Source organism: Hemitrygon akajei, chromosome 17, assembly GCF_048418815.1.
Source record: "Hemitrygon akajei chromosome 17, sHemAka1.3, whole genome shotgun sequence".
In the NCBI taxonomy this organism is placed as follows: Eukaryota; Metazoa; Chordata; class Chondrichthyes; order Myliobatiformes; family Dasyatidae; genus Hemitrygon; species Hemitrygon akajei.
Window position 1 is genome coordinate 57,296,715 of NC_133140.1, and position 26,457 is coordinate 57,323,171.

At 40.8% G+C, this 26,457-nt stretch overlaps 1 protein-coding gene across 1 annotated transcript; it reads right to left on the minus strand.

The window, feature by feature from the left end:
* Positions 1-6,015: 6,015 nt before the first annotated feature.
* map1lc3b (microtubule-associated protein 1 light chain 3 beta) lies at positions 6,016-25,775 on the minus strand. The gene is made up of 4 exons (XM_073070203.1): positions 25,654-25,775; positions 18,206-18,261; positions 9,974-10,080; positions 6,016-8,213 (listed from the first exon to the last, which is right to left on the minus strand). Exons 1-4 carry the CDS (start codon positions 25,691-25,693, stop codon positions 8,039-8,041), a joined length of 378 nt encoding a protein of 125 aa, XP_072926304.1. The 5' UTR covers positions 25,694-25,775; the 3' UTR covers positions 6,016-8,038.
* Between the last annotated feature and the right edge of the window lie 682 nt (positions 25,776-26,457).

Sequence of the window (26,457 nt, forward strand, 5' to 3'; positions counted from 1 at the left end):
GTGTCTGACACTCCGAGGGAGGAGTTGTAAAGTTTGATGGCCACAGGTAGGAATGACTTCCTATGATGCTCAGTATTACATCTCGGTGGAATGAGTCCCTGGCTGAATGTACTCCTGTGCCTAACCAGTACATTATGGAGTGGATGGGAGTCATTGTCCAAGATGGCATGCAACTTGGACAGCATCCTCTTTTCAGACACCACCGTCAGAGAGTCCAGTCCCATCCGCACAACATCACTGGCCTTACGAATGAGTTTGTTGATTCTGTTGGTGTCTGCTACCCTCAGCCTACTGCCCCAGCACACAACAGCAAACATGATAGCACAGGCCACCAGAGACTCGTAGAACATCCTCAGCATCGTCCGGCAGATGTTAAAGGACCTCAGTCTCCTCAGGAAGTAGAGACGGCTCTGACCCTTCTTGTAGACAGCCTCAGTGTTCTTTGACCAGTCCAGTTTATTGTCAATTCGTATCCCCAGGTATTTGTAATCCTCCACCATGTCCACACTGATCCCTTGGATGAAAACAGGGGTCACCGGGTGCCTTGGCCCTCCTCAGGTCCACCACCAGTTCCTTAGCCTTTTTCACATTAAGCTGCAGATGATTCTGTTCACACCATGCGACAAAGTTTCCCACCGTAGCCCTGTACTCTGCCTCATCTCCCTTTGCATTGTGTTGAATGCAAATAGATTTTCAGCACATCACCAACAACCCCCTCCCCCACCATCCTATCCATAAGGTTCGAGTTAATTTACTGAATGATATATGAAATGATGCATCAATTTAAAACTTATACCGACAAGGGAATAGTACTTCAACAGTGCCATCTTCTGTCAGGAATTATGTTGGTCAGTTACTTCTTTTAATGGATTGTGCTTTCTGTGATCATGTTGATCTGACCAAAACGTTGCAGCAAGATGAGTTTTAAGTAATGCAGAGGAAGAAAGAACAAGCCCAGAAACACCTGTCCTTTGAATAGTGGCTGGAGGTTCCATTTCTTTTCGAGCAGGGAGGCAGAACTCTATTTCATAACTCACATAAAAGAGTTGTGCAGAACATTTTCTCCATATCACACCCGAGAATAAAATAGATCACTTGAAGCCACGATCTTGTGGCTTGGGTAAGTGCATTCAGCTAAGCCCATCTGACAATTTATTAACAAGTTACTGTCACAAGGTCACTGGATACTTACAGATGAGGAAGGCCAACCAGTCCATTCGAAGGCCCATTGACAACAACCTTTCACTACTGTATTACTTGATGAAAAGGTTCCAATACTTGAGTTTCAATGATCACATATACAGTCTAAGTAGAGCACTCCTCAGCTTGGTTATGACTTTGTGTTGCGATCTCAGGTTTTGGTTATATCATGACCACTCTACTAATTTGCACAAAAGTAAAGCAGCAAATCAGGATACCAATGATAGAAATTGCAACAACTATGTTATACATTGAAAGACACATGCATTAAATTGTTTTAAAAATTTTACTAAAATAGTGTTTATCATAAGACAATAGGTCAAACATTATTCCATGGTCAGTGGATAATTGAACAGTTGTTACACACCTTTAAGATGCACTAAATGTACACAATAAAGAAAAGTACCAGTTCTGATTTTTAAACTCCAATAACCACTGCACAGCAGACATTCACGATAAGGAATGCCTATTTTGTGGGAGGTTTGGCATCTGCTGCTGTCTTTCCAGATAATTTTGGTATTTGATGGTACCGAGTTCCAGAACAGTGGGGAGAGGTCTCAGTCATTACTTTTTACCTATGTTCCATATTTAATATAGAGATCGTCTTCATTTCCATTAGATCAACTGATGCAGATTCAGTATTATTTTAAAATGTTTAAATTCTCGTGATTTGAACATAACCTTACAAATGCTTTGATTCTAGATAACAAAAACAGCATTGTCTCCAACATATAATTTTATATACGGAAACTTCACCTTGCACAACGTAAGTACCTAGCAGAAGGTTCCCCAGATTGATTCCTGGGATGGCAGGACTTTCATATGAAGAAGGACTGGATCGACTAGGCTTATACTCACTGGAATTTAGAAGATTGAGGGGGGATCTTATTGAAACGTATAAAATTCTAAAGGGATTGGACAGGCTAGATGCAGGAAGATTGTTTCCGATGTTGGGGAAGTCCAGAACGAGGAGTCACAGTTTAAGGATAAAGGGGAAGCCTTTTAGGACCGAGATGAGGAAAACCTTCTTCACACAGAGAGTGGTGAATCTGTGGAATTCTCTGCCACAGGAAACAGTTGAGGCCGGTTCATTGACTATATTTAAGAGGAAGTTAGATATGGCCCTTGTGGCTAAAGGGATCAGGGGGTATGGAGAGAAAGCAGGTACAGGGTTCTGAGTTGAATGATCAGCCATGATCATACTGAATGATGGTGCAGACTCGAAGGGCCAAATGGCCTACTCCTGCACCTATTTTCTATGTTTCTAAATTGCGGACTATGGAAACAGGAATAGGACAAACTCAACTGTAGTTTTAGATCTAAAGGAAGCCAAAAGCAGGTTTAGATTTCAGATGAACAAAATACATTAGGGTTCTTGAGCACAAATCAGAAGACAGGTACAGTAAATAGCTAGGAAGGCAAATCATATTTGGGCTTTATTGCAAGTTTAGCAACAATGAAGTACGTTACAATGATGCAGGTGGTTGGCAAGTTCACATCTGGAGAATGGTGAACAATTTTGGTCCCTTTATTACACTGGCATAGGAAGTGGCCCATTAGATTCATTAAGCAAACACGAGGATATCTGCAGATGCTGGAAATTCAAACCACACACACAAAATGCTGGTGGAACACAGCAGGCCAGGCAGCATCTATATGAAGAAGCACTGTCGACATTTCGGGCCGAGACCCTTCATCAGGACGAAGGGTCCTGCTGTGTGTCATTAGATTCATTAGTTTATTTACTACCTGGGATGTGAGTGTTGCCCTATCACAAAAAGCTACGGAGATTGTATTTGTTCTTTGGAGCTTTAGAAGTATGAGGGATGATCTCATGGAAACATAGAAGATCTTCATAAGGCATGATAGGTCAGGTGTTGAAATGTTTCCACTAGTGAAGGGGTTCACAACCTGGGGTCCACAGGCCCCTTGCTTAATGGTATTGGTCCATTGCATAAAAAAAGTTTGGGCACCCCTGGACCAGTGAAAGAATCTCAAGAGGGGACAGTCATTTTAAAATGACTGGGCAGGGTAATTTCTCTGCACTATAGGCTTGTGGATACCAGATGATTGAGAGTATTTAAAGTAGAAATGGGTAAATTTTTGTAAGATCAGTGAATTGAAGGCTATGGGGAAATGGCACAAGAACGTAAGTATAGGGAGATCCGCCAAGTTAATATTGAATGACGGGGCAGGCTTGAGGGGAAATTACACAATACACACAAAATGCTGGAGGAACTCAAGTAAGGCTGTATCTATGGAGTGGAATAAACAGTTGATATTTTGAGCTGAGACCCTTCATCAGAACATATAAAATCATCTATGATGTTATTGCTCTTACTTAGTTCTTAAGAACTGCTTCACAGTCACTTGCTAAATCAGCTATTTGAAAACAAATGTGGGAAAGTGTTCTAATATAGAGAATAGTACAGCACCAGTAGTGACCCTTCAGCCCACAATGTTGTGCTAATCTTTTAACCTACTCCAAGATCAATCTAACTCTTCCCTCTCACATAGCCTACCATGTTTCTTTCATTCATGTGCCTTATCAAAGTCTCCCAAATATTCCTAATGTATCTGCCTCCACCACCACCCTGAGCAGTGCATTCTACTGACTACTGTGTTTTTAAAAAATCTGACATCCCCTTGTAACTTTCCTCTAAGCATCTCAAAAGTATGCCCTCTCATATCAGCCATTACCACCCCAGGAAAAATAATGCTGGCTGTCCACTATTTTATGTTCCTTACAATCTTCTACATCTCTATCAAGTCAACTCTTATCCTCCTCCACACCAACGAGAAAAGGCTGGGTCACTCAACTTTCCCACATAAAACAGGTTCTCTAATCTAGGCAGCATCCTGGCAGATCTCTTCTGAACTCTCTCCAAAGCTTCAACATCCTTCCTAAAATGAGATGACCTGAACTGAACACATTACTCTAAATATGGTCTAATCAGTTTTATAGCGCTGCATCATTACCTCACAGCTTTTGAACTCATCTCTCCGACTAAAGAGGGGCAGCACACAATAGGGCTTCTTAAGCACCCTATCAACTTGCATGGCAACTTTGAAAGATCTATAGATGTGGACTCCAAGGATACTACCACTAACTCTATACTCTGCCTTCAAGTTTGACTGTTGTAAGTGTATCAGTTGAACTCCGTCTGCAACTTCTCAGCCTAGCTCTATAATCTATCATGTCCCATTTTAACCTATGACAACCTTCTACTCTATCCACACCACCACCAACCATTCTGTCATCTGCAGACTTACTAACCAACTTTCCATTTCCTCAGTTATAAAAATTACAAAGATCGGGGACCCAGAACACCACTGGTCACCAACCTCCAGGCAGAATATGCTCCATCTACTACAATCCTTTATCTCGTGGGCAAACCAGTTCTGAATCCAGAGCCAAATTTTCCTGGACCCTATGCCTCATGACTTTATTTTTAAGTGAACCTACCACAGAGAACCTTGTCAAACATCTTACATATCACATCCACTAGCCTATCTTCATCAATCTGCTTTATCACTTGCTCGAAGAAGTCAATCAGGCTCATGAGACACAACTTCCCCCTTATGAAGTCATGCTGACTATTGCTAATCATACTATGCATCTTCAAAGGCTTGTAAATCCCATCTCTAAGAACCCTCTCCAGTAGTTTGCTTAACCCTGGTCTGTTATTCCCAGCAAAAGCCTGATTATCCATCTTGAACAAAGGAATAATATTTGCCATCCACCAACCTTCTGGTACTTCAAGGCTAGAGGATGCAAAGACCATTACTAATGGTGCAGCAGTCATACGCCAATGAAACTGATTGTAGACTTCAGGAGAGGGAAAACCCAGAGGCCATGAGCCAGTAATTAGAGGTTGACAGAGTCAGTAAACAGAGTCCTGGGTGTCACTACCTCAGAAGACCTGTCCTGGACACTTCATGTAAACATAATTGCAAAGAAAGCACAGCAGCACCTTCCTCATGAGTCTGAAGATTCAGTACATCATCAAAATCTTCGACAAACTTCTATAGATGTATGGTGGAAAGTGTGCTGACTGGCTGCTTGCTTTATGGCCTGGTCCCAGAGCACCAATGTCCAAGCAGAAAATCCTACAAAAGGTAATGGATTCAGCCTGGTACATCACCCTCCCAGCCACAGAGCACAGCTACATGAAAAGTTGCCATAGGAAAGCAGCATCAGGACTCTTGATCCATTGATCCTGTTCTGTAAATTTACCAAGTAATGCTGCAGATCAAGAATTTAACGGATGCATGTGGTGACATGCATTACACTGATAATAAATTTTACTTTGATTTCTCATAGTAACCTGGAACATTGTTCCTATAGTGTGGTGACAAGAACTGAACACAATATTCCAAACAAGGAAGACGAAGGGTCTCAGCCCAAAACATCAACAGTGCTTCTCCTTATAGATGCCTGCTGTGTTCCACCAGTATTTTGTGTGTTGTTTGAATCTTCAGCATCTGCAGATTTCCTCATGTTTGCACAATATTCCAAATGTACTCTATGTACAAATGTACTTTGTGAAGCATCTGAAATTTTACATTTGATACTCTGTCCTATGAAGGGAATACAATACTTTCTTTTCCACTATCTATTTTTGTTGCTACTTTTAGCAAGCTATGGAGTTGATTGAACCCTAGCATCCTGCTGTTTATCAACATTCTTTAGTATTACCCCCATTTGACTAACCAAACTGCATCAGCCTGCACTTGTTGGGATTAAATTCAATTGTTAATGGATATTTTAATGTATTTGCTATTAATAGCATTGCTGAAGAAAGCAAACCAAGATTTTACTTCGTTCTCATTTATTTGAAAAGGGCAAATGCATCTTTCCATTCAGGCACACAGTTCATACTCAGTATATCATACACAGTATATTTACAAGTTGTCAGTTCTGGTTTCTCAACAGCAGATCCAAAGTAACCAATAAAAAAAGTAGTTCTAATTTACAAATTACACAAATCTGTTTATGTACTATTGAAAATATACATTAGGTCAAGTGTCAATGAAGTACTTTAAATTTTTTATGTCAAACAAAATGACAATTAAAACTAAAACCAAGGCACTGTTGAACATTTTTGGATTTTTGTCACATTCTGTTTTCAGAAACACCAAACAGTAAAATCAGGATGAAGTCCACAGTGGAGACACCAGGTGATAACAATGGAATAACAATGGGCAATAGAGAAATATGGCAATAATTAAATGCTTTGTTTTGAGATATTTTAGAATGAGAGTCAGTAACGGTCTAAATATTCTAATAAATACAGAATATTTAACCATTTGGAGCAGCTTGAAATAATTTGCAGCATCATACAAAGAATTTCAGAATGTAATGTTCCTCAAATGTCAACAGTACTAATGGCTTACTTTACAACTAAAAGATACAATTCTTGGCAATAATGTAGCCTATACACTTTAATAACAATAACCTTCGTAATGATTTTGTGCCTGCAATTCCTTACAGCAAGGTGATTTGAGGACATATAAAGCAGGTAATTACTACTTCAGGTATTAACATATGCAGCAAAAGCAGTGAATCAAGAAAGTCTGCCTTCAGTATTTACACATTAACAAATAAAAGGTATGCACATTTAAAATTTCATATTCTTAAATTTCCAGGACTACTCATCTAAGAAATTCAAAATAATGTTCTTTAAATACACTAAAGATACTAACTAAACTTACCAATAGAAAACAATATTTAGATGTACATAAATGGAGAGAAACACTAAAGTTTGACTAGTATGCAAATTTAATTAGGATGCCTGGTTACATTATACATTCTGAATATCAAACTTAAGTGGACAGATGACAAATTTATGACAAAGAACATTCATACAATCAAAATGTACGGCTAAATTAATCAAGCAAAAACTTAATTGTTTAAAAAACTTACAGAAAATGTAATGGAATGGCTGTTTATTATTTGTATCCCTATTTCTGCAGACTATACTGTATATGATGCACTTTTAAAGTTGGTTCAATTTTTATTCTGGTGCTTTACCATAATTTCAATACAGACAGTCCAGATATATTTAGAATGCAGATTATCAAGTTCAACTGTCACTAAATCTTAGCAAGAGCATCAATAGCTGGAGATTGAGTATGTGAGAAACAGCTTTGAATTGACAAACAGCTATTCAGAAGTGAAGCAAATTTCATTTTTAATGAGAAATGGTTACACTGCAATAATTTCTTTAAGAAAATTGTGAAAGACTTTGTAAAATTGAGAAACTCTTCTTTTCTATGTCTGAATCCAACAGCATTAATTCTTGGCTGCCTTTCATTAAAAAAAATAGCCATAACTTCTCTAGTTGAAACATTTCCACTGCCATTTAAAAATCACTTACCAAAGGGATTGAATGTAGTTGGACAGAGAATAACGATTAGTTAGAAATACATCTATTTTATGAACAAGCCACTTAAATGCTCTTCAATAATTCACATTTGAAGCACTATTGAGTTTTAGACAATTCCTGATAATTTCAAAGCAAAATCTTCTGTTTAGTCATTTTGCTTTTAAAAAGTTACTCAAATTACTCAAGTCTGTAGTTAATAAAAGATACCTGATGATCTCTGAATGCAATTTGAATTTGGCGTAAAATGACTATGGACAGCTTTTACAAGAATACAGTACAATTTTGAGAGCCTAAGCAAAGTACTGCAGTTACACTACCAGCTTTTTAATTCCAATTAACTGTGATACCTCATTCCTGAAGGAGCTGAATAAGCTGCCTTATGTTTTGCAATGCTTTATGGCAGGGAACCTACAGGAATATTGAGGGAGGTACTGTAAATCAAATTACAGTTACAGTGTAGTGCTCATTCCAAAAGTTTCCTGGGATGCATAGACCATGTAGAGGAAACCATCTTCATCCTTCTCACGTTCATACACCTCAGATATAGGTGTGGAAACACTAACCATGCTGTGCCCATTCACCAACAGGAAAAAAGCCTGATTTGAATTTAATTGCAGGCGTCTCCTAAAAGAGTTAGAAATCAAATTTCAGATTCTTACCGGCCTTGGGTAGTAAATTTACTGAAGACATTAAAATATTAACATTCATGAAAATTATAATTTTCATTACTTTTTTAGCATGAAGCACTTTGCAATAAGGTAATTATTACAAAAAATCAGTAACGTGTAAAGTTAGTAAATTTCATCTGTTTAAATTGGCATAAACAATCTCAGCTTGCTAGACAAGGCTGAATGAGAAGTCATCTGGTTTTATTGTTACTGGTAAGCACCAGCCCAAGGTCAAACATATCTACAATGTCTTTCATTATAGTATAATACAACTCATGCTCATTCCTCCACCACCCCCAAAAAAACACTATCTTGGACAAAAAAGATCCTCCTCCTCCTCTTCAGGTCTTTCCCTAGAACTCCATTTGTACACTTCTAATTAGATTTGCATAATACTGTAAATATCAAAGTGTTAAATTCTGCTACTGAACTGAGCAAAAAACACTCATTCCATAAACTTTATAACCTTTCTCAAATATCTACCAATCACAGCTTTCAATACCTTTTCTACTATCCAACTAGGTGGGACCATACTTATCTATCTCACATCGCACTGAAAATTACTTGTCTTACCACTTTTTCCAATGTGACACATCTTCTAAAAGCACACCTTTAGTAAAAGCCTTCAGATTGCTAGTTCAGATTTTCACACTAAAAATCCCCTTAATTAACTGAAATGACCCAAACCATTTGGCTTCTACCCTCCAACTCATTCCTTGGACATTGGACAGTCATCTGTCTCATAGAACTAGACTGTAAACTTGATATCATACTTGACCACGATGCGCTTCAAGCCATCACTGCATAAAGACTACCTTTCATCTTTATAACAGGCCAAAATACTCTTCAACTTCTCTATCTGAATAGAACTGCTGTCAAAATTCATATACCTTATTATTTACCAACTGGACCAAATAATTCATGGTTGGCCCATTTCATATAACCCTCTTTAAACCTTGCCTATCAAAATCATTGCCCAAAATTCTACTCACACCAAGCCCTATTCACCCATCTGCTCATTGAACTGACAGCCTATTAATCAGCAACTCAATTCTTAAAGAACACACACAAAATGCTAGTGGAACACAGCAGGCCAGGCAGCAACCACCAACTGCGACTCCAGCCTTGAACTTCAGGCCAGGTCTTCACGTGCTGTGATTGTGACTCCCGTCTCCCCTTCCCCCACCACCACTCTGCAATCCCCTCTCCCTCAGATCCCATCGTCAGCTCCTGGGCCCTCAGAGGCTCCATCTTCCTCTCACCCCAACCCTTCCCTCTTCACTGACACTGCCAGCCTCCCTCCCCACTCTGAAAATAGATGCTGCCTGGCCTGCTGTGTTCCACCAGCATTTTGTGTGTTGTTTGAATTTCCAGCATCTACAGATTTCCTCGTGTTTGCTCAATTCTCAAAGACCTACATTTTGAGAGCATACTTCAGCATTTCACATTTACAATAAAAAGTAGAGGAGCATATACAGCAGGTTAAATACTAGAAAATTTAAAACAAAGTTCAAAAGATCTGGAGCAAGATATATAAAATAGCAAATCAGCCCAGGTGACAGTGGTGCATAAAACTTCTGAAGTGATTTAGGAGCCACAGAAACACTTCATTAACTTCAGAGACAAGATTTTGATTAAAAACAATTGATGGCTTTATGCAAAATGCTTGAATACAAGGAGCAAAACACTCAATGACCATTTATATAAAATGCATACCGTATGATTTTAATCAGTTCACTCATGTTTACATGGTCAGGGACAAGAAATTTGGTCTTATCCAACAAAGGCAATTGCTTTTCTCCCTTGTATCTTTCAATTATGACCTAAAAATTAAAAAAGATATATCAGCCATACATTTATTAGATATTAGTCATTGCTTCATTATATAGAAGGCTGTAGCATTGAACTGTCACATGAAATCACTGTACAAGTTACAAATTCAACTTCCTTTTCTGAGGGCAAGGATATAATCAAAACTGACACTCGTGTCAAATGTTGTATTACACAAATGAGGATGGTAGTACTTGCTCAAGAATAAAATTGTCATGTGCTTTTGCACTTTTCAATGTTGAATACAAAGGAGATAGAGGGCAAGCTAGTGTACCAGCACTCAAATCAGTTCTATACTGCAGCTGCAGTTTGAAGTTTTAGCAAAACGGCCATCACTAGTACTCAATATAGTGGAGTGTGTGGGTGGCAAGACACTGCAGTGGCTAGCACAACACTTTACAGTACTGGCAACCTGGGTTCATTTCCTATTGTTGCCTGCAAGGAGTCTATATTCTCCTCGTGACCACATAGGTTTCCTCTGGGTGCTCTGCTTTCCTCCCACAATCCAAAGACATACCAGTTGATAGGTTAATTGGTCACTGTAAATGGTCCTGTGATTAGTCTAGGGTTAAATCTGGGGACTGCTGGGCAGTGTGGCTTAATTTGATCAAGGCAGGTCCATTTCTTTCTCAATCCCATTCTCCTGCCTTCTCCCTGTAATCTTTCACGTCTTGACTTAAAGAATATATCAAACTCTGCCTGAAGTACACTCAATGACTTAGCCTCAACTGCTGCTTGCAGCAACAAATTCCAGATTCAGGTTGTGCCCTCTGGTCCTAGACTGCCTACTATAGGAAACATAAACATCCACCCCTATCCAAGCTTTCCATACATTTGATAAATTTTAATGAATTTCCCCCTCCACCACCATAAGCCCAGAGCCATTAAACACTCCTCATATGATAAGCCTTTCACAGAATCATTTTCATGAACCTCCTTTGAACCCTCTCCAATGTCAGCACAGCCTTTCTTAGATAAGGGGTCCAAAATGCTCACAATACTCCAAGTGAGCCCACACCAGTGTCATATAAAGCCTCAACATTATATCCTTGTTTCTATATTCTAGTCCTTCCAAAGTGAACGCCAACACTGCATTTGGCTTTCTCATTACTGACTCAACCTGCAAGTTAACCATTAGGGAATCTTCCACGTGGTCTCAAGTCCCTTTGCACTGCTGATTTTTGAAACTGCTCCCTGCTTAGAAAATAGTCTGCACTTCTATTCCTTCTACCAAAGTGCATGACCAAGACACATCCTGAGTGTTCCATCGGCCACTTCTTTACCCATTCTCCTAATCTGGCCAAGTCCTTCTGCAGCCTCCATGCTCCTCCACCTATCTTCTATATTGTCTATAAAGTCATCAATTCTGCCATTCAAATCACTGACATACACCGCAAAAAACAGCCCCAACAGACACTTGTGGAATACTAGTCACTGGCAGCCAACCAGAAGAGACTCCCTTTAGTCCCATTCATTGCCTCCTGTCAACCTACCCATACTAACATCTTTCCTGTAATACCATGGGCTCTTATTTTGCAAGCAGCCTTTTGGCACCTTGTAAAAAGACTTTTGAAAATCCAAGTACACAACATCCACTTTGTCTACCCTGCTTGTTATTTCATCAAAGAATTCTAACAGACATGTCAGGCAAGACTTTCCCTTGAGGAAACCATGCTGACTACAGCCTATTTTATCACGTCCCTCCAAGTACCCCAAGACCTCATCCTTGATAATCTACTCCAATATTTTGGAGTCAGATTAATTGGCCTATAGTTTCTTTTCTTCTGCCTTTCTCCCTTCTTGAAGAGTGGAGTGACATTTGCAATTTTTCAATCCTCCAGAACCTTTTCAATCGAAGCAAGAGGCTGAGAGTGGAAGACTGAAGGCATCGTGGAGAGAAGGTAGTTTTTCTTTAACAGCTCGGGGAAAAGAGGCTAGACTGCGCAGGCGCGTCACGTAGCGCGCCAAGGTTTAAAAGAAAGACCATCATATACAGCAGCCATCATTGGAGTGGACTGAGTTGGAGTGGGACGGCTTTGGCTCAATCAGGCTTCGGCGAGAAACAGGCAGAGGCGAGGGTAGGTTCCGGTAAGTTTCTGTTTTCTTTTTTTTGTTCAGACTAGAGAATATGCCAGGCAGGATGTTGGAATGCTCCTCTTGCAGGATGTGGTAAGTCAGGGAGAACTGCGGTGTCCCTAACAATACCTGCAAGAAGTGCATCCAGCTGCAGCTCCTAACAGACCGCATTAGGGACCTGGAGCAGGAGCTGGATGCCTCGGAATCCGGATCATTCAGGAGACTGAGCAGTTTATAAATAGAAGCTTCCAGGAGGTAGTTACACCTAAGGAACAGGGCACGGGTAATTGGGTTACTGTCAGGCGAGGGAAGGGGAAAGGGCAGGTAGTGCAGGGCTCCCCCTGTGGCCATTCCCCTCCCAAACAGGTATACCGATTTGGATACTGTTTGGGTGGGGGGGCTTATCTGGGACAAACTGCGGCAGCCGGATCTCTAACACTGAGTCTGGTTCTGCAGTGCAGAAGGGAGGGAGGAAGAAGAGGAGAGTGGTGGTGATAGGGGACTCCATAGTCAGGGGTACATACAGAATATTCTGTGGTCGTGACAGAGACTCCCAGATGGTTTGTTGCCTGCAGGGTCAGGGATGTCTCTGATCGTGTGCACAGCATTCTGAGGTGGGAGGGTGATCAGCCAGATGTCATGGTACACATCGGTACCAATGACATAGGTAGAAAGAGTCAGGAGGTCCTGAAGAGTGAGTACAGAGAGCTTGGTAGGAAGTTGAAAAACAGGACCTCAAGAGTAGTAATCTGCCACGTGCCAGTGAGGGTAAGAGTAGGATACTCTGGCAGATGAACATGTGGCTGAGAAACTGGTGTAGGGGGCAGGGTTTCACATTTCTAGATCATTGGGACCTCTTCTGGGGCAGATGGGACCTGTACAAGAGATGGGTTACACCTGAACTATAAGGGGACCATTTATACTTGCAGGGAGGTTTGCTAGTGTTATTGGGGAGGGTTTAAACTAGATTTACAGGGGGATGGGAACCAGAGTAGATAGTGGAATGGGGGTAAAAATAAATGATGTTAGTAGTTCATGCAAAGTCACAAACAGTAAGGTTGTGTGTGGTAGTAATAATCTTCTGAGGTGCGTATATTTCAATGCGAGGAGTATTGTGGGAAAGGCAGAAGAGCTGAGGGCCTGGATTGACACGTGGAATTATGACATCATAGCCATTACTGAAACTTGGCTACAGGAGGGGCAGGACTGGCAGCTCAATGTTCCTGGGTTCTGAAGTTTCAGACGTGATAGAGGCAGAGGGATGAAGGGTGGGGGAGGTGGCTTTGCTAGTCAGGGAAAATATTACAGCAGTGCTTCAGCAGGACAGATTAGAGGGCTTGTCTACTGAGGCCATATGGGCGGAGCTGAGAAACAGGAAAGGTATGACCACATTAATAGGGTTGTATTATAGACCACCCAATAGTCAGCGAGAACTGGAGGAGCAAATCTGCATAGAGATAACAGACAACTGCAGGAGACAAAGTTGTGATTGTAGGGGATTTTAATTTTCCACACATTGATTGGGACTCCCATGCTGTTAAAGGTCTAGATGAGTTAGAGTTTGTAAAATGTGTTCAGGAAAGTTTTCTAAATCAATATATAGATGTACCAACTAGTGAGGATGCAATATTAGATCTCCTATTAGGAAATGAGTTAGGGTAGGTGATGAAAGTGTGTGTAGGGGAACACTTTGGTTCCAGTGATCATAACGCCATTAGTTTCAACTTGATCATGGATAAAGCTAGATCTGGTCCTCAGGTTGAAGTTCTAAACTGGAAAAAGGCCAAATTTGAAGAAATGAGAAAGGATCTAAAAAGCGTAGATTGGGACGGGTTGTTCTCTGGCAAGGATGTGATTGGTCAGTGGGAGGCCTTCAAAGGAGAAATTTTGAGAGTGCAGAGTTTGTATGTTCCTGTCAGGGTTAGCAAAATGAATAAGAATAAGGAACCTTGGTTCTCAAGGGATATTGGAACTCTGATAAAGAGAGATGTATAACATGTATAGGCAACAGGGAGGAAATAAGATGCTTGAGGAGTATAAGAAGAGTAAGAAAATACTTAAGGAAGAAATCAGGAGGGCTAAAAGATGACATGAGGTTGCTTTGGCAGTCAGGGTAAAGGATAATCCTAAGAGCTTCTACAGGTATGTTAAGAGCAAAAGGATAGTAAGGGATAAAATTGGTCCTCTTGAAGATCAGAGTGGCCGGCTATGTATGGAACCAAAAGAAATGGGAGAGATATTAAATGGGTCTTTTGCATCCGTATTTACTAAGGAAACTGGAATGGAGTCTATGGAAACAAGGCAAACAAGTAGGGAGGTCATGGAACTTATACAGATTAAAGAGGTGTTTGCTGTCTTGAGGCAAATCAGAGTAGATAAGTCCCCAAGACCTGACAGGGTATTCCCTCCGACCTTGAAGGGACCTAGTGTTGAAATTGCAGGGGCCATGGCAGAAATATTTAAAATGTTGATATCCACGGGTCAGGTGCCGGAGGATTGGAGGATAGCTCATGTAGTTCTATTGTTTAAAAAAGGCTCAAAAAGTAAGCCCAGAAATTATAGGCTGGTAAGTTTGACATCGGTAGTAGGTAAATTATTGGAAGGAATATTAAGAGCTAGGAATTATAAGTATTTGGATAGACAGGGACTTATTAGAGAAAAAAATCAGCATGGCTTTGTGCATGGTAGGTCATGTTTAACCTATCTATTAAGAGTTTTTCGAGGAAGTTACCAGGAAAGTGGATGAAGGGAAGGCAATGGATGTTGTATACATGGACTTCAGAAGTAAGGCCTTTGACAAGGTCCCTCATGAGAGGTATTGGAGTCTAAAGTTGCATTGTTTGCTTTGTAACCAAAACTATGTAGTCAGCTTTGTATTTGCTATGTATGTATCCAATTTAGTAGGAGAATGAAATCGAACACATCAGTGACTTAAGAATGTAGCCAAATAAGAAGATAATGGTGTGTTAATGAGAGGCTAGCTAAGAGATAACTGTGGCCAGGGATGAGGTAACAAGTGGCCCAAAAAGTAGATTAGAACATGATTAAGTTAATGGGTAGAAACAATAGTAGGAAGTCGGGAGCTGATGAACTGGTGATACGCAACTGCAGACCGATTGGATATGCTAATGCAACTAAACCAGGAGATTGCTATAAAAAATGCTATGCACAAGGATAGGTGGGCAATCAGCGACTAGCTCACTGACTGTCTCAGCTTTGATTTGCAAATTAAAGTTTAACACTTCTTGAAGAATCTTCTGCGTCTCCTGGTCTGGTCGTTTGTGGGGCACAAGAAACCACGACAGAGGTTAGTTAGGAAGATTCAGTCGCTAGGTATACATGGAGAGGTAGTAAATGGATTAGACATTGGCTCAATGGGAGAAGCCAGAGCGTGGTAGTGGAGGATGGCTACTCTGAGTGGAGGCCTGTGACTAGTGGTGTGCCAGAGGGATCAGTGCTGGGTCCATTGTTATTTGTCATCTATATCAATGATCTGGATGATAATGTAGTAAATTGGATCAGCAAATTTGCTGATGATACAAAGATTGGAGGTGTAGTGGACAGTGAGGAAGGTTTTCAAAGCTTGCAGAGGGATTTGGATCAGCTGAAAGAATGGGCTGAAAAATGGCAGATAGAGTTTAATGCAGACAAGTGTAAGGTATTGCACTTCAGAAGGTCAAACCAAGGTAAAACATACAAGGTAAATGGTAGGACACTGAGCAGTGCAGTAGAACAGAGGGATCTGGGAGTAGATACATAATTCCCTAAAGGTGGCGTCACAAGTAGATAGGGTTGCAAAGAGCTTTTGGTACATTGGCCTTTATAAATCAAAGTATTGAGTATAAGAGTTGGAATGTAATGGTGAGGTTGTACAAGACATTGGTGAGACTGAATTTGGAGTATTGTGTGCAGTTTTGGTCACCCAATTACAGGAAGGATATTAATAAGAGTGCAGAAGGTTTACAAAGATGTTGCCGGGACTTGAGAAACTGAGTTACAGAGAAAAAAGGTTGAATAGGTTAGGACTTTATTCCCAGGAGCGTAGGAGAATGAAGGGTGATTTGATAGAGGTGCATAAAATTATGATAGGTATAGATAGAGTGAATGCAAGCAGGCTTTTTCCACTGAGGCTAGAGGAGAGAAAAACCAGAGGTCATGGGTTAAGGGTGAAGGGGGAAAGTTTAAAGGGAACATTAAGGGGGCTCCTTCACGCAGAGAGTGGTGGGAGTGTGGAATGAGCTGCCAGATGAAGTGGTGAATGCAGGCTCACTTTTGACATTTAAGAAAAACTTGGACAGGTATATAGATGAGAAGGGTTTGGAGGGATATGGCCCAGATGCAGGTCAGTGGGACTAGGCAGAAAAATGGTTCGGCACAGCCAAAAAGGCCCATTTCTGTGCTGTAATGTTCTATGGTTCTAACCACACCAGATTCTAGTGATTCTTGAAAGATATTACTAATGCCTCCATAATCTCTTCAGCCACCTTTCAGAACCCCGGGGTGAAGGCCAACTGGTTCAGGTGACTTGTCCATCTTCAGACCTTTCAGCTTCCAAGTACCTTCTTCCTAGTAATAACAATTGCACTCACTCCTGCCCCCGACACTCTCAAACTTGCGGCATACTGCTAGTGTCTTCCACAGTGAAGACTGATACAAAATACTCATTCAGTTCATCTGCCAGTTCCTTGTTCCCCCGTTATACCTCTCCAGCATCACTTTCCAGTGGTCTGATATCCACTCTCACCTCTTACTCTACATCTGAAAACATTTGGTATTCTTAATATTATTGGCTAGATTGCCTTCATATTTCACCTTTTAGCTACTTATAGCTTGCCTTCTGTTAGTTTTTAAAGATCTTCTGAATCCTCTAACATCCTACCAATTTTTGGTCTATTATATGCCCTTTCTTTTGCCATTATGTTGGCTTTGACTTCTCTTGTCAGCCATGGCTATGTCATCCTGCCTTTAAGACATCTTCTTTGGGATTATCTATTCTGAATTGCTTCCAAATACTCTAGCCATTGCTGCTCTGCCATCAACTTTAGCCAGCTCCTCTCTCATGCCTTTGTAATTGCCTTTACTCCAGTGCAAGGCTGATGAATCTGACTTTAGCTTCTCCCTCTCATATTGCAGGAGAATTCTATCAGATTATAATCACCATCTCCTAAGGGCTCTTTTACCCTAAACTCCCTGAACAAATCCAGTTCATTGCACAATTCCAGAATGGCTGAACCCCTAGTGGGTTCAAACACAAGCTGCTCTAGAAAGCTATCTTGTAGGCATTCTACAAATTAACCTTGGACTCCAAAATCAGCACCAACCTGACTTTCCCAATCTACCTGCATATTAAAATCCCCATGACTATTGTAACATTGCCTCTTTGACATGTATTTTCTATCCCCTGTTGCAATTTGTAACCCATTCTGGCTTCCGTTTGAAGGCCTGTATGCAACTCCCAGCAGCATCTTGTTATTGTATTGACAGCAAAAAGACAGCTGTGCAATGAACTCCCAGACTTTAAACCGTGTGCCTTGTTGCATGCAATTAACTGTCTGTCCAGAGCTGAGATGGCAGCACATCTGAACTCCTGGTCTATTTCTACAGTGCACACCAAAACAAACATCAAGTCTATCAGCTGCTGATTGAAAATGTGATCTGTTCATTTTTATCCATTTTCAGGAAAAGATGGTTTTCAATGAATATTCAAAGCTATCAATTTTAATCATTTACATATTTCCCCATTGTTACAAAATGTCTGTGGCTTGTTCCATGAAGTGCCTGCAGTAACGAGGATGTTGGAAGGTACTTGGCTGCGAGGGGCAAGTGCTATCATAAACACCCCACAAAAGCCAAGTTTAGTTCCGTTAGCCAGCAGCTACCGTGAAAAGACGCAAGAAATAGGAAGGCACTGGGAGCAGCTGGAGATGAGACCAATGGCTGGAAAGCATCTTCCCAATTTGGCAGATTTGCCCCAAGCCCCAATTCTTCTCATATACCATTTTGAAATTTAAAAAGCAATTTCAACTCCCCTAGTGTACTCACTGGAATTTTGTTGGGATGCTGCTCTCGAATAAGATGCACATCTTCCACTCTCTGCTCTGCAAAACAGATTAATTTTAAGATGTAAAATTGTGGAATTATCACAGGGATTTTATGAAAAATGATTTTAAGAAATCAGGAAGGTACAGGAGCCTTAAGACATACACTAGCAGGTTCAGAAACAATTATTAGCCTTCAACCATCAGGCTCTTGAACAAAGGGGATAACTTCACTTGTCCTATCATTGGAGTGTTCCCACAATCTATGGACTGACTTTCAAGGACTCATGTTCATTTATTTCTTTTTGTAGTTGCACAGTTTGTAGTATTTTTACACTGTTTGAACAGTCCAGGTAATTATTATTCTATTATGGATTTATTAAATATGGCAAGAAAATGAATCTCAGGGTTGTACATAGTGACTGAACTTTCCTTTGAGTGAAATTTTCTTTGAAATTTTAAACATTTTTCCCCCCAAGATCTCCTTTTATAGAATCTGTTCAAAAACTTCAACCTTACTTTGTGAAGCAAAAAAAAAGGGGTTAAAAGAACTGTATGTAACGATCTGTTTTAGCTATACACATAGGAACTGGATAATCAAACATGCAATTTCCCCTACACAAAAAAAACACTTCGTATATGCGATTTTTAAAATATTTGCAGTAACAATCCCAATAAATATCAATACTCAAAAAAGTTAGTTTCCCTGTTGCACCAAAAATTGATTCCTAAGTAGACATGCTAGAGATAAACAATATCCTCAGACACAAATGAAAGCAATAGTTTAAAAAAACCTGTCTCTGTCCCCTCTTACCCAAAAGCAGAGGGGCATGTGGGGGGGGGGGCAGAGAATTTGATTAAGGAACAGTCTAGTGGGATGGCATTTATATCAGTCAATCCAAAAATCTTCAGACGCTACACAGCACACTGAGGTAGGGCAAGATACTATAACAATAGAATTTAGAATAAAGTCTAACAGCTACAGAGAAAGTACAGTGCAAGTAAACATAGGTGCAAGATCAAAGTAGATTGTGAAGCCAAGAGTCTATTTTATCATACTAGGGAACATTAAATAACCATTTAACAAAGGGGTAGAAGTGTTCTTGAGCCTAGTGGTACATACATCTTCTGCTAAATAGAAGGATAGGATGAAATTGACCAAAGTGGGGTCTTCGATTATGCTGGCTGCTTTACCGAGCCAGTGAGTGCAGAGTCCATGGAAGGGACACAATAAAATCATTTTTTAAACTGCAAAAGTATATTTCATTCATATTTACTGTGAAGTTACTCACATTGAGTACCCGAAAACTCTTAAAGGAAGAAATTTAGAGATACAAGCTAAGGAGAAATCCGGAACAGTACAAGCAGAGATTTTTAAATATGCCAGCACAAAGACTTTAGACAACAAGAAGGATCCTTTCCAACAGCAAAATAGAGGGGTCAGGATTAAAATTAAACTGGAGACATTCTTCAGGGATGAGATTGGAAATAAAACAGATAACTGATTAGGGAAGTACTTAAGTACAACAGCTTTAAATGCAAGTTATTAGCAGTAAAGGAGATGAAGCTAAATTCTGGTGTCCAGAATGCTGCTTCAATATTATTTTTTTTGAAATACCGTTTTGGGCTTTTTGATTTAAGTCAGATCTGATGGATAGATAAGAGTGCAGCAGATACGACTTCCTGAAAACTTACCACAAGACATAGGAGCAGAATTAGGCTATTAAGCCCATCGAGTCTGCTCCGCCATTCAATCATAGTAACCTTTGATGCTGTGGCCAATCAAGAAGCTATCTCCACCTTAAATACATCCAATGACCTGGCCTCCACAGCCACCTATGGTAACAAATACCACAAAATAACCACACTCTGGCTACAGGAATTTCTCTGCATCTGTTTTAAATGGACACCCCCCTATCCCGAAGCTGTCCTAGACTTCCCCCACCATGTGAAACATCCTTTCCACATTTACTGTCTAGGCTAGTTTTGCTTATGCAAAAAAAAACTGGTCAGCATGAAACATTTGCACACATCAAGATCCCCAAATGAATAGTATGCAGAGATATTAATGAAACTGATGAGAATGATGAGATAAAAATTAGAGCTCCCACTCTGCAGTTGGAAATGGAAACTAATTACATCGAAGATGCCATTAGTATTGTGATTCGTCAAGTATCTAGACAAGAATACAAGACATACATATGAAGTTATAAAAAGAACAATCACTTACTTCTCTTACCCTCTCTCCTCCCATCACCTGCCTATCATTGTCCTCAGGTGCCCCACTTCCTTCCCCATCCCCCATGGTCCACTCTTGCCAGATTCCATCTTCCCATCTTCTTCAGCTCTTTACTTTTTCCACTCATCACCTTCCAGCTTGTACTCTTTCCCCTCCCAACCACCTTATAATTCTGGCTTCTTCCCCCTTCCCTTCCAGTCTCGATGAAGAGTCGCGACCCAAAACATCGACCCTTCTCTTCCCACCCCCCCCCCCCCAGAACAAGAGTACAGCACAGTCCCTTCAGCCAGTGTTTGTGGCAACCATGCAATTAAAATCAACCCAATCTGCCTGAATATGGAATACAGTATATCCCTCCATTCCCAGCCTGTCTAATGTCTCAACAATGCTACTGTATTTACTTCAACCACTTCCCCAGCAGTGTATCCCTGACGGTAACATGCCGTGTAGGAAGAGAAATGTTTCAATCTTCTTTAAACGTTCCCCTTCTCACCTTAATTGAATATAAAGGATAATTTTTCTGCTGGAATGGAAGACCAAGAAAACAATATAATTCTAGGATTGCGTGTATTAAACAATTGGGCAAAGACAGTTACCCAAACAAATAAGAGTGAGGAAGCTGAACTACACTTGCAAACTTCCAACCTACAGGATGGAAAAAAATCTGTTTATTCTGGTGCCGAGTTTTTGGGGTACTGCAAGTTGGTGTCTTTACTGATTCTTTGCTGCACGCTTGAGTGCTCGGTGGAGGGTGCTGATGCTTTTTTGCTGGTGGGGGAGGCCATTGCCCTGCTGCAGCTTGTGTGTGGTGGGGGGGCTTTGAGGTTCTAATGTTTTAACTGTCATTCATTCTTTGGGACATTCCTGCCTTTGTTGATGTCTGCAAAAAAAAAGTATTTCAGGATGTACATTGTATACATTTGACATTAAATGCACCTACTGAAAGCTGCTGAGGTGGAACTTTTTGGCTTCAACACCAAGAGTTATCTGTGGTGCAAATCTAATACTGCACATCAGCCAGATTACACTATCCCTATGAGGCAGCATCATGCTATGGAGATGCTTTTCAGCAGCAGGGTCAGGATTGATAGGAGGACGGATGCTACTAAATAGACGATCATGGATAAAACCCGCTTGCCTGCCAGAAAGCTTAAATTGGAGAAGTTAGTCTTTCAGCAGGGCAACGACCCAAAGCACACTCCCAGAGCAACCACAGAGCATCTTCAAATGAAGAAAACTGATGTCACTGAGTGGTCCAGAGTCTTGAGTTTAATTCAAACATCTCTGGCAAGACATTAAATTTGCTGTTCACCACCACTCCCCAACTAACCTGGAACAGCTTGAGCAATTTTACAAGGAATAATGGACAATGTTGCTCCATCACATTGTGGAAAGCCAATAGAAACTCATCCAAAAGGACTACTTCCTGTAATAACTGAGAGAGGTAGTTCAAGTACTGAGCAAACAGGGATGAATACTTCCCAACTTCTGACATTCGTTTTTGAATTTTTAGTTTTTTTTTTAAATGCTTTATAATTTTCACCGATTTTTGTGCTCTACTGTGGAAAAAAGGAGCATGTGATTCACAAATTATCAATTAAAATGATCAAAACCTATGGCTGTAATACTCATTTATGAGAACAGTTGGGGACTGAATACTTTCACAAGACATTGTCCAAGTCTTTGGATAAACAAGGGCTGATTACAGATAGTCAACAAGATTTTGTGCATAGTAGAGAGTCTAACCAATCTTAAGAGTTTTTCAAGGAAGTTGCCAGGAAAGTTAATGAAGGCAAGGCTGTGGATGTTATCAACGTGGATTTGAGCACGGCCTTTAACAAGGTCCTACATGGGAGGATGGCCAAGGTTCAGTTGTTTGCTATTCAGGATAAGGCAGCAAATTGGATTAAACATTGGCTTCAAGGGAGAGCCCAGAGTGTCAGTAGATGGTTGTCTCTCTGACTGAAGGCCTGTGACTAATGGTGCGCCACATGGATCAGAATATCAACTGAATGATAATGTAGTAACCAGATCAGCAAATCTGCTGATGACACCAGGATTCGGGGTTAGCGGACAACAAAGAAAACTATCAAAGTTCTGAACCTGCTGAAAAAAATGGGTTGAAACACAGTAGAAGGAATTTAATGTAGATAAGTGCAAGGTGTTGTTCCTCCAGCTGAAGTTTGGCCTCATCATGGCAGTAGAGGAGGCCATGTATGGACATGTACCTCCCTCCCCACAGATCTCCCACCTGGCACTTATCCCTGCAAGCGCAAGTGCTACACCTGTCCCGACACCTCATCTCTTACCACCATTCAGGGCCCCAAACAGTCCTTCCAGGTGAGGCAACACTTTACTTGAGAGAGTCTGTTGGGGTAATCTATTGCATCCGGTGCTCCCGGTGCAGCCTCCTCTACATCGGCGAGACCCAACACAGATTGGGGGACTGCTTCGTCGAGCACCTACGCTCCGTCCGCCACAACAGACAGGATCTCCCGGATGCCACTCACTTCAACTCTGCTTCACATTCCCATTCGGATATGTCCATACATGGCCTCCTCTACTGCCATGATGAGGCCAAACTTTGGTTGGAGGAACAACATCTCATATACCGTCTGGGTAGTCTCCAGCCCCTTGGTATGAATATCGAATTCTCCAACTTCCGGTAATTCCCTCCCTCTCCCTTCCCCCATCCCACCTTCGCTGTCTCCTCTTCTAGCTGCCTATCACCTCTCATGACTCTGCCTTCTTCTACTACCCATAGTGCTTTCCCCTTATATTCCTTCCTCACCTCTCCTGCCTATCCCTCCCAGCTTCCCCTCCCCAACCCCTTGATTATTCTTCTTCTGGTTTTCCACCCTCCCCACCACCTTCTTTATAGGGCCCCTGCCCCCTCCTTTAGTCCTGACGACAGGTCTCAACCCGAAATGTTGACTGCTTCTTTCAACAGATGCTGCCTGACCTGCTGAGTTCATCCAGCTTTTTTTTGTACGTCTTGATTTGACCACAGCATCTGCAGTGTACTTTGTGTTAACATCTCCCTAAAACCTTTCTAATATTCTTAAACCTACACAAAGGAAACTATCCTAGTTAAGTCACATCAATTGCAGACTCAAAATAAAATCCCATCATAATGGTTACTCAAAAGTACCCCGCCCCACAACTAAATCAATTAATCCTTTCTAACTGAACACAATGAGTTCTATGATTGCCATTTCCCAAGATGGTTGTTAGATCAATATCTAAATAATACAGGATATCTATAACCATGGCTTTAGTGTCTTTCTTTTAAAACTGCAAATTTAAAATATTATAAGAAACTAGGTAGCATAAAAAGGAATGGAATGCACATTTTGGAAAAGTCAAAGTTCCAACTACATTATCAAAGTATGTATGCAGTATACAACTGAGATTTATCTTCTCCAGATAACCATGAAAGAAAACCGTGGAACCTGCTCAAAGAAAAACATCACCCTCCCCACATGCAAAAAAAGCAAATCACCCAAATGGCAACAAGAACATCAATTCCACCTTTCATGCATTAAAAAGTATTTAAGTCAAGAAGATTATCTTTTCCAAGCTAGCAATCTGTCGTTATTTTTTTTAAAACTGAAAATGGGTTACATTCCTACTTCACTTATAGTGGAGTCTGTTCAACCTCCATATAATTCTGATTAACAGTGAAAATGGATTCCACTAGAGAGCTATATAATTGGATAAACAATATCTCTTTCCTTATGCGTATTGGCGATATGGAGTTCAATGTCATCACTTCTCAACCATTCCAACAGCTAGAATTTACCATATTACTTCTTTTAATATTGTGAGCAGAAATTTGATCCAAATATTGGCAAGACTAGTCTCATTTACATTTCTTTTTAACGAATCATACCCCAATCATTTTCCCTGGATGCTGTAACAACTAGCTTGCTCTCCACTGCATTGTATTTGACTATCTAGTGAGCTTTGGGCTTTATGAGTAAGGTTGAAATATGTATTAAAAGTAGTAATATTCAGCAGGTTAGGCAGAATCAGTGGAGAGAAAAAATAATGAGCATTCCAGGTTGAGATTCTTCCTCATCAGTGACTTTTCCATAAATGCTACAAGATCTTGAGTATTCCCAATATTTGTTTTAAAGTTTCCAGTACTGTATCAGCAGTATTTTGCCCCTTCAATAGCTGATTTACTTCTATTACAGACAGATCTGAGGGTAGCAGACACATCTAACTCAGTGTTTGTCTCACTTGGGAACCACATATCACCCAAATTAAACTTCCCTTGTTTACATATGCATCACTACTTCACTATTTATATCTATGACTCTGGTTGCCAAATCCAAATTCTGGATTTTTATCACCAAATGCTAATTCTCTCTGCGACATCTCTTAAAAACTTTTTACGACTTACCGTTCTGTATTTTGTCATGGAGACACGTTACATGACTTGGCAGTTGGGTAACCATTTTTAAAAACCATAACACAATATTTCTAAAAAGTAGGGAAGGAAAAAAATCTGTGCTTGCTTTCTTTATTTACTACATATCACTTTCATACTTCTATTGCCCTCAAATATACGTGTTTCCCTAGTTTTGGCCACCATGTGAAGGGGAATAACACTTCAGCGTTATTGAATATTTCATACCATTAAAAAATTTACTAAAATAGCTTCGATTAATACATAATCTCAAGAGACTGGGTTTTAATGAGACTTCAATAAAGATATCTTGATAACAAAGGGACTCGTCTAAATAGGCATTTGATGGTTGGCCCAATCCTGTGTTGGATGACTCCGACGAAGTGGAAAGCGAAACCAAGACTTAATCAAAAGAATGAAAACATTACTAGATTAAAGTATCATAATTTGATTGATTCCCTTATTATAAAACATCCCGTCACGTAAGTCCCACACAACTTGCAAGACTCTCACGTACTGGATGTTTCCCCGCAGACAAGAGCCGGCACATTACCCGGACCCCATCTGAAAATGGGGTGTAATTTCCGGGTTTGGGCATTCCGTCGCACACACCGCATAAATACGTTCAATCAGATTTCAGCACCAAATAAAAAAGGCACGCTACAGACATGACCAGCCCCGAAATCCAGGGATACAAGGCCGCCAGCATTCAGGGGCCCAGCCTTGTCGCTTCACTCGCCGGAGCCAACCCTACGCCCAGTCCTTTCACCGCTGTGCACCAGGCCCTCCCCGCACCTACCGAAAGTCCTCCTCTGTTTGAAGGATTTCTCTGACGGCATATTAACTAAAGCGCTCTCCTTCCTCGACGGGACGTTTACTTTATATACACACACAAACAAACCGCCGCGGCGAGTCGTCAAACAGTCGGTCAGCTGACTCAGAGCGGCCGAATTTAATGGCCGACTGGTCCCGCCCTCCGGGCGCTGGCTCAGGCCACTGGCTCAGCCAGTGATCGACATCACAATCAGCCAAACATTCGTGGGCTTTGAAGCCCCCCCTTTTTAAAATAGCATTGGGCTTCTGATTGGTCAGTGTTTTATAACAAACCCAAATCTACCTGGTGATTTTCTTAATTGGTCGCAACCGCAGCAAAGGGAAGCTATTAAGGTCAGTGATTGGCTGGTTGGGTTTTCATAATATTAGATGTGATATTTCATGGATTCCAGAGGTAAACAAGTGGGTGTCGCAAGGAGGGCGGAGTTCCAAGGAACTGCGGCAGAGCGAAAAGTCATGCTGGAAATTACCAATGGAATTCAGGATTTAAATCAGTCGTTGGAATTTCTTCATTGATTTGTTAAAATTTCTAAAAAAAAATTTAAATTATAACTTCAAAACTATACAGGCGATATAGAACACCAGAAAATCTGCAGATGCTGGAAATCCAAGCAAGACGCTGGAGGAACTCAGCAGGCCAGGCAGCATCTCTGGAAAAGAGCGAACAATCGATGTTTCTGGCTGAGACCCTACATCAGGACTGATTTTGATAGCCTATTTCTGTTCAGTTAGCGGGTATTGAGTTGTCATATAAGTGCAGCCTCTCAGA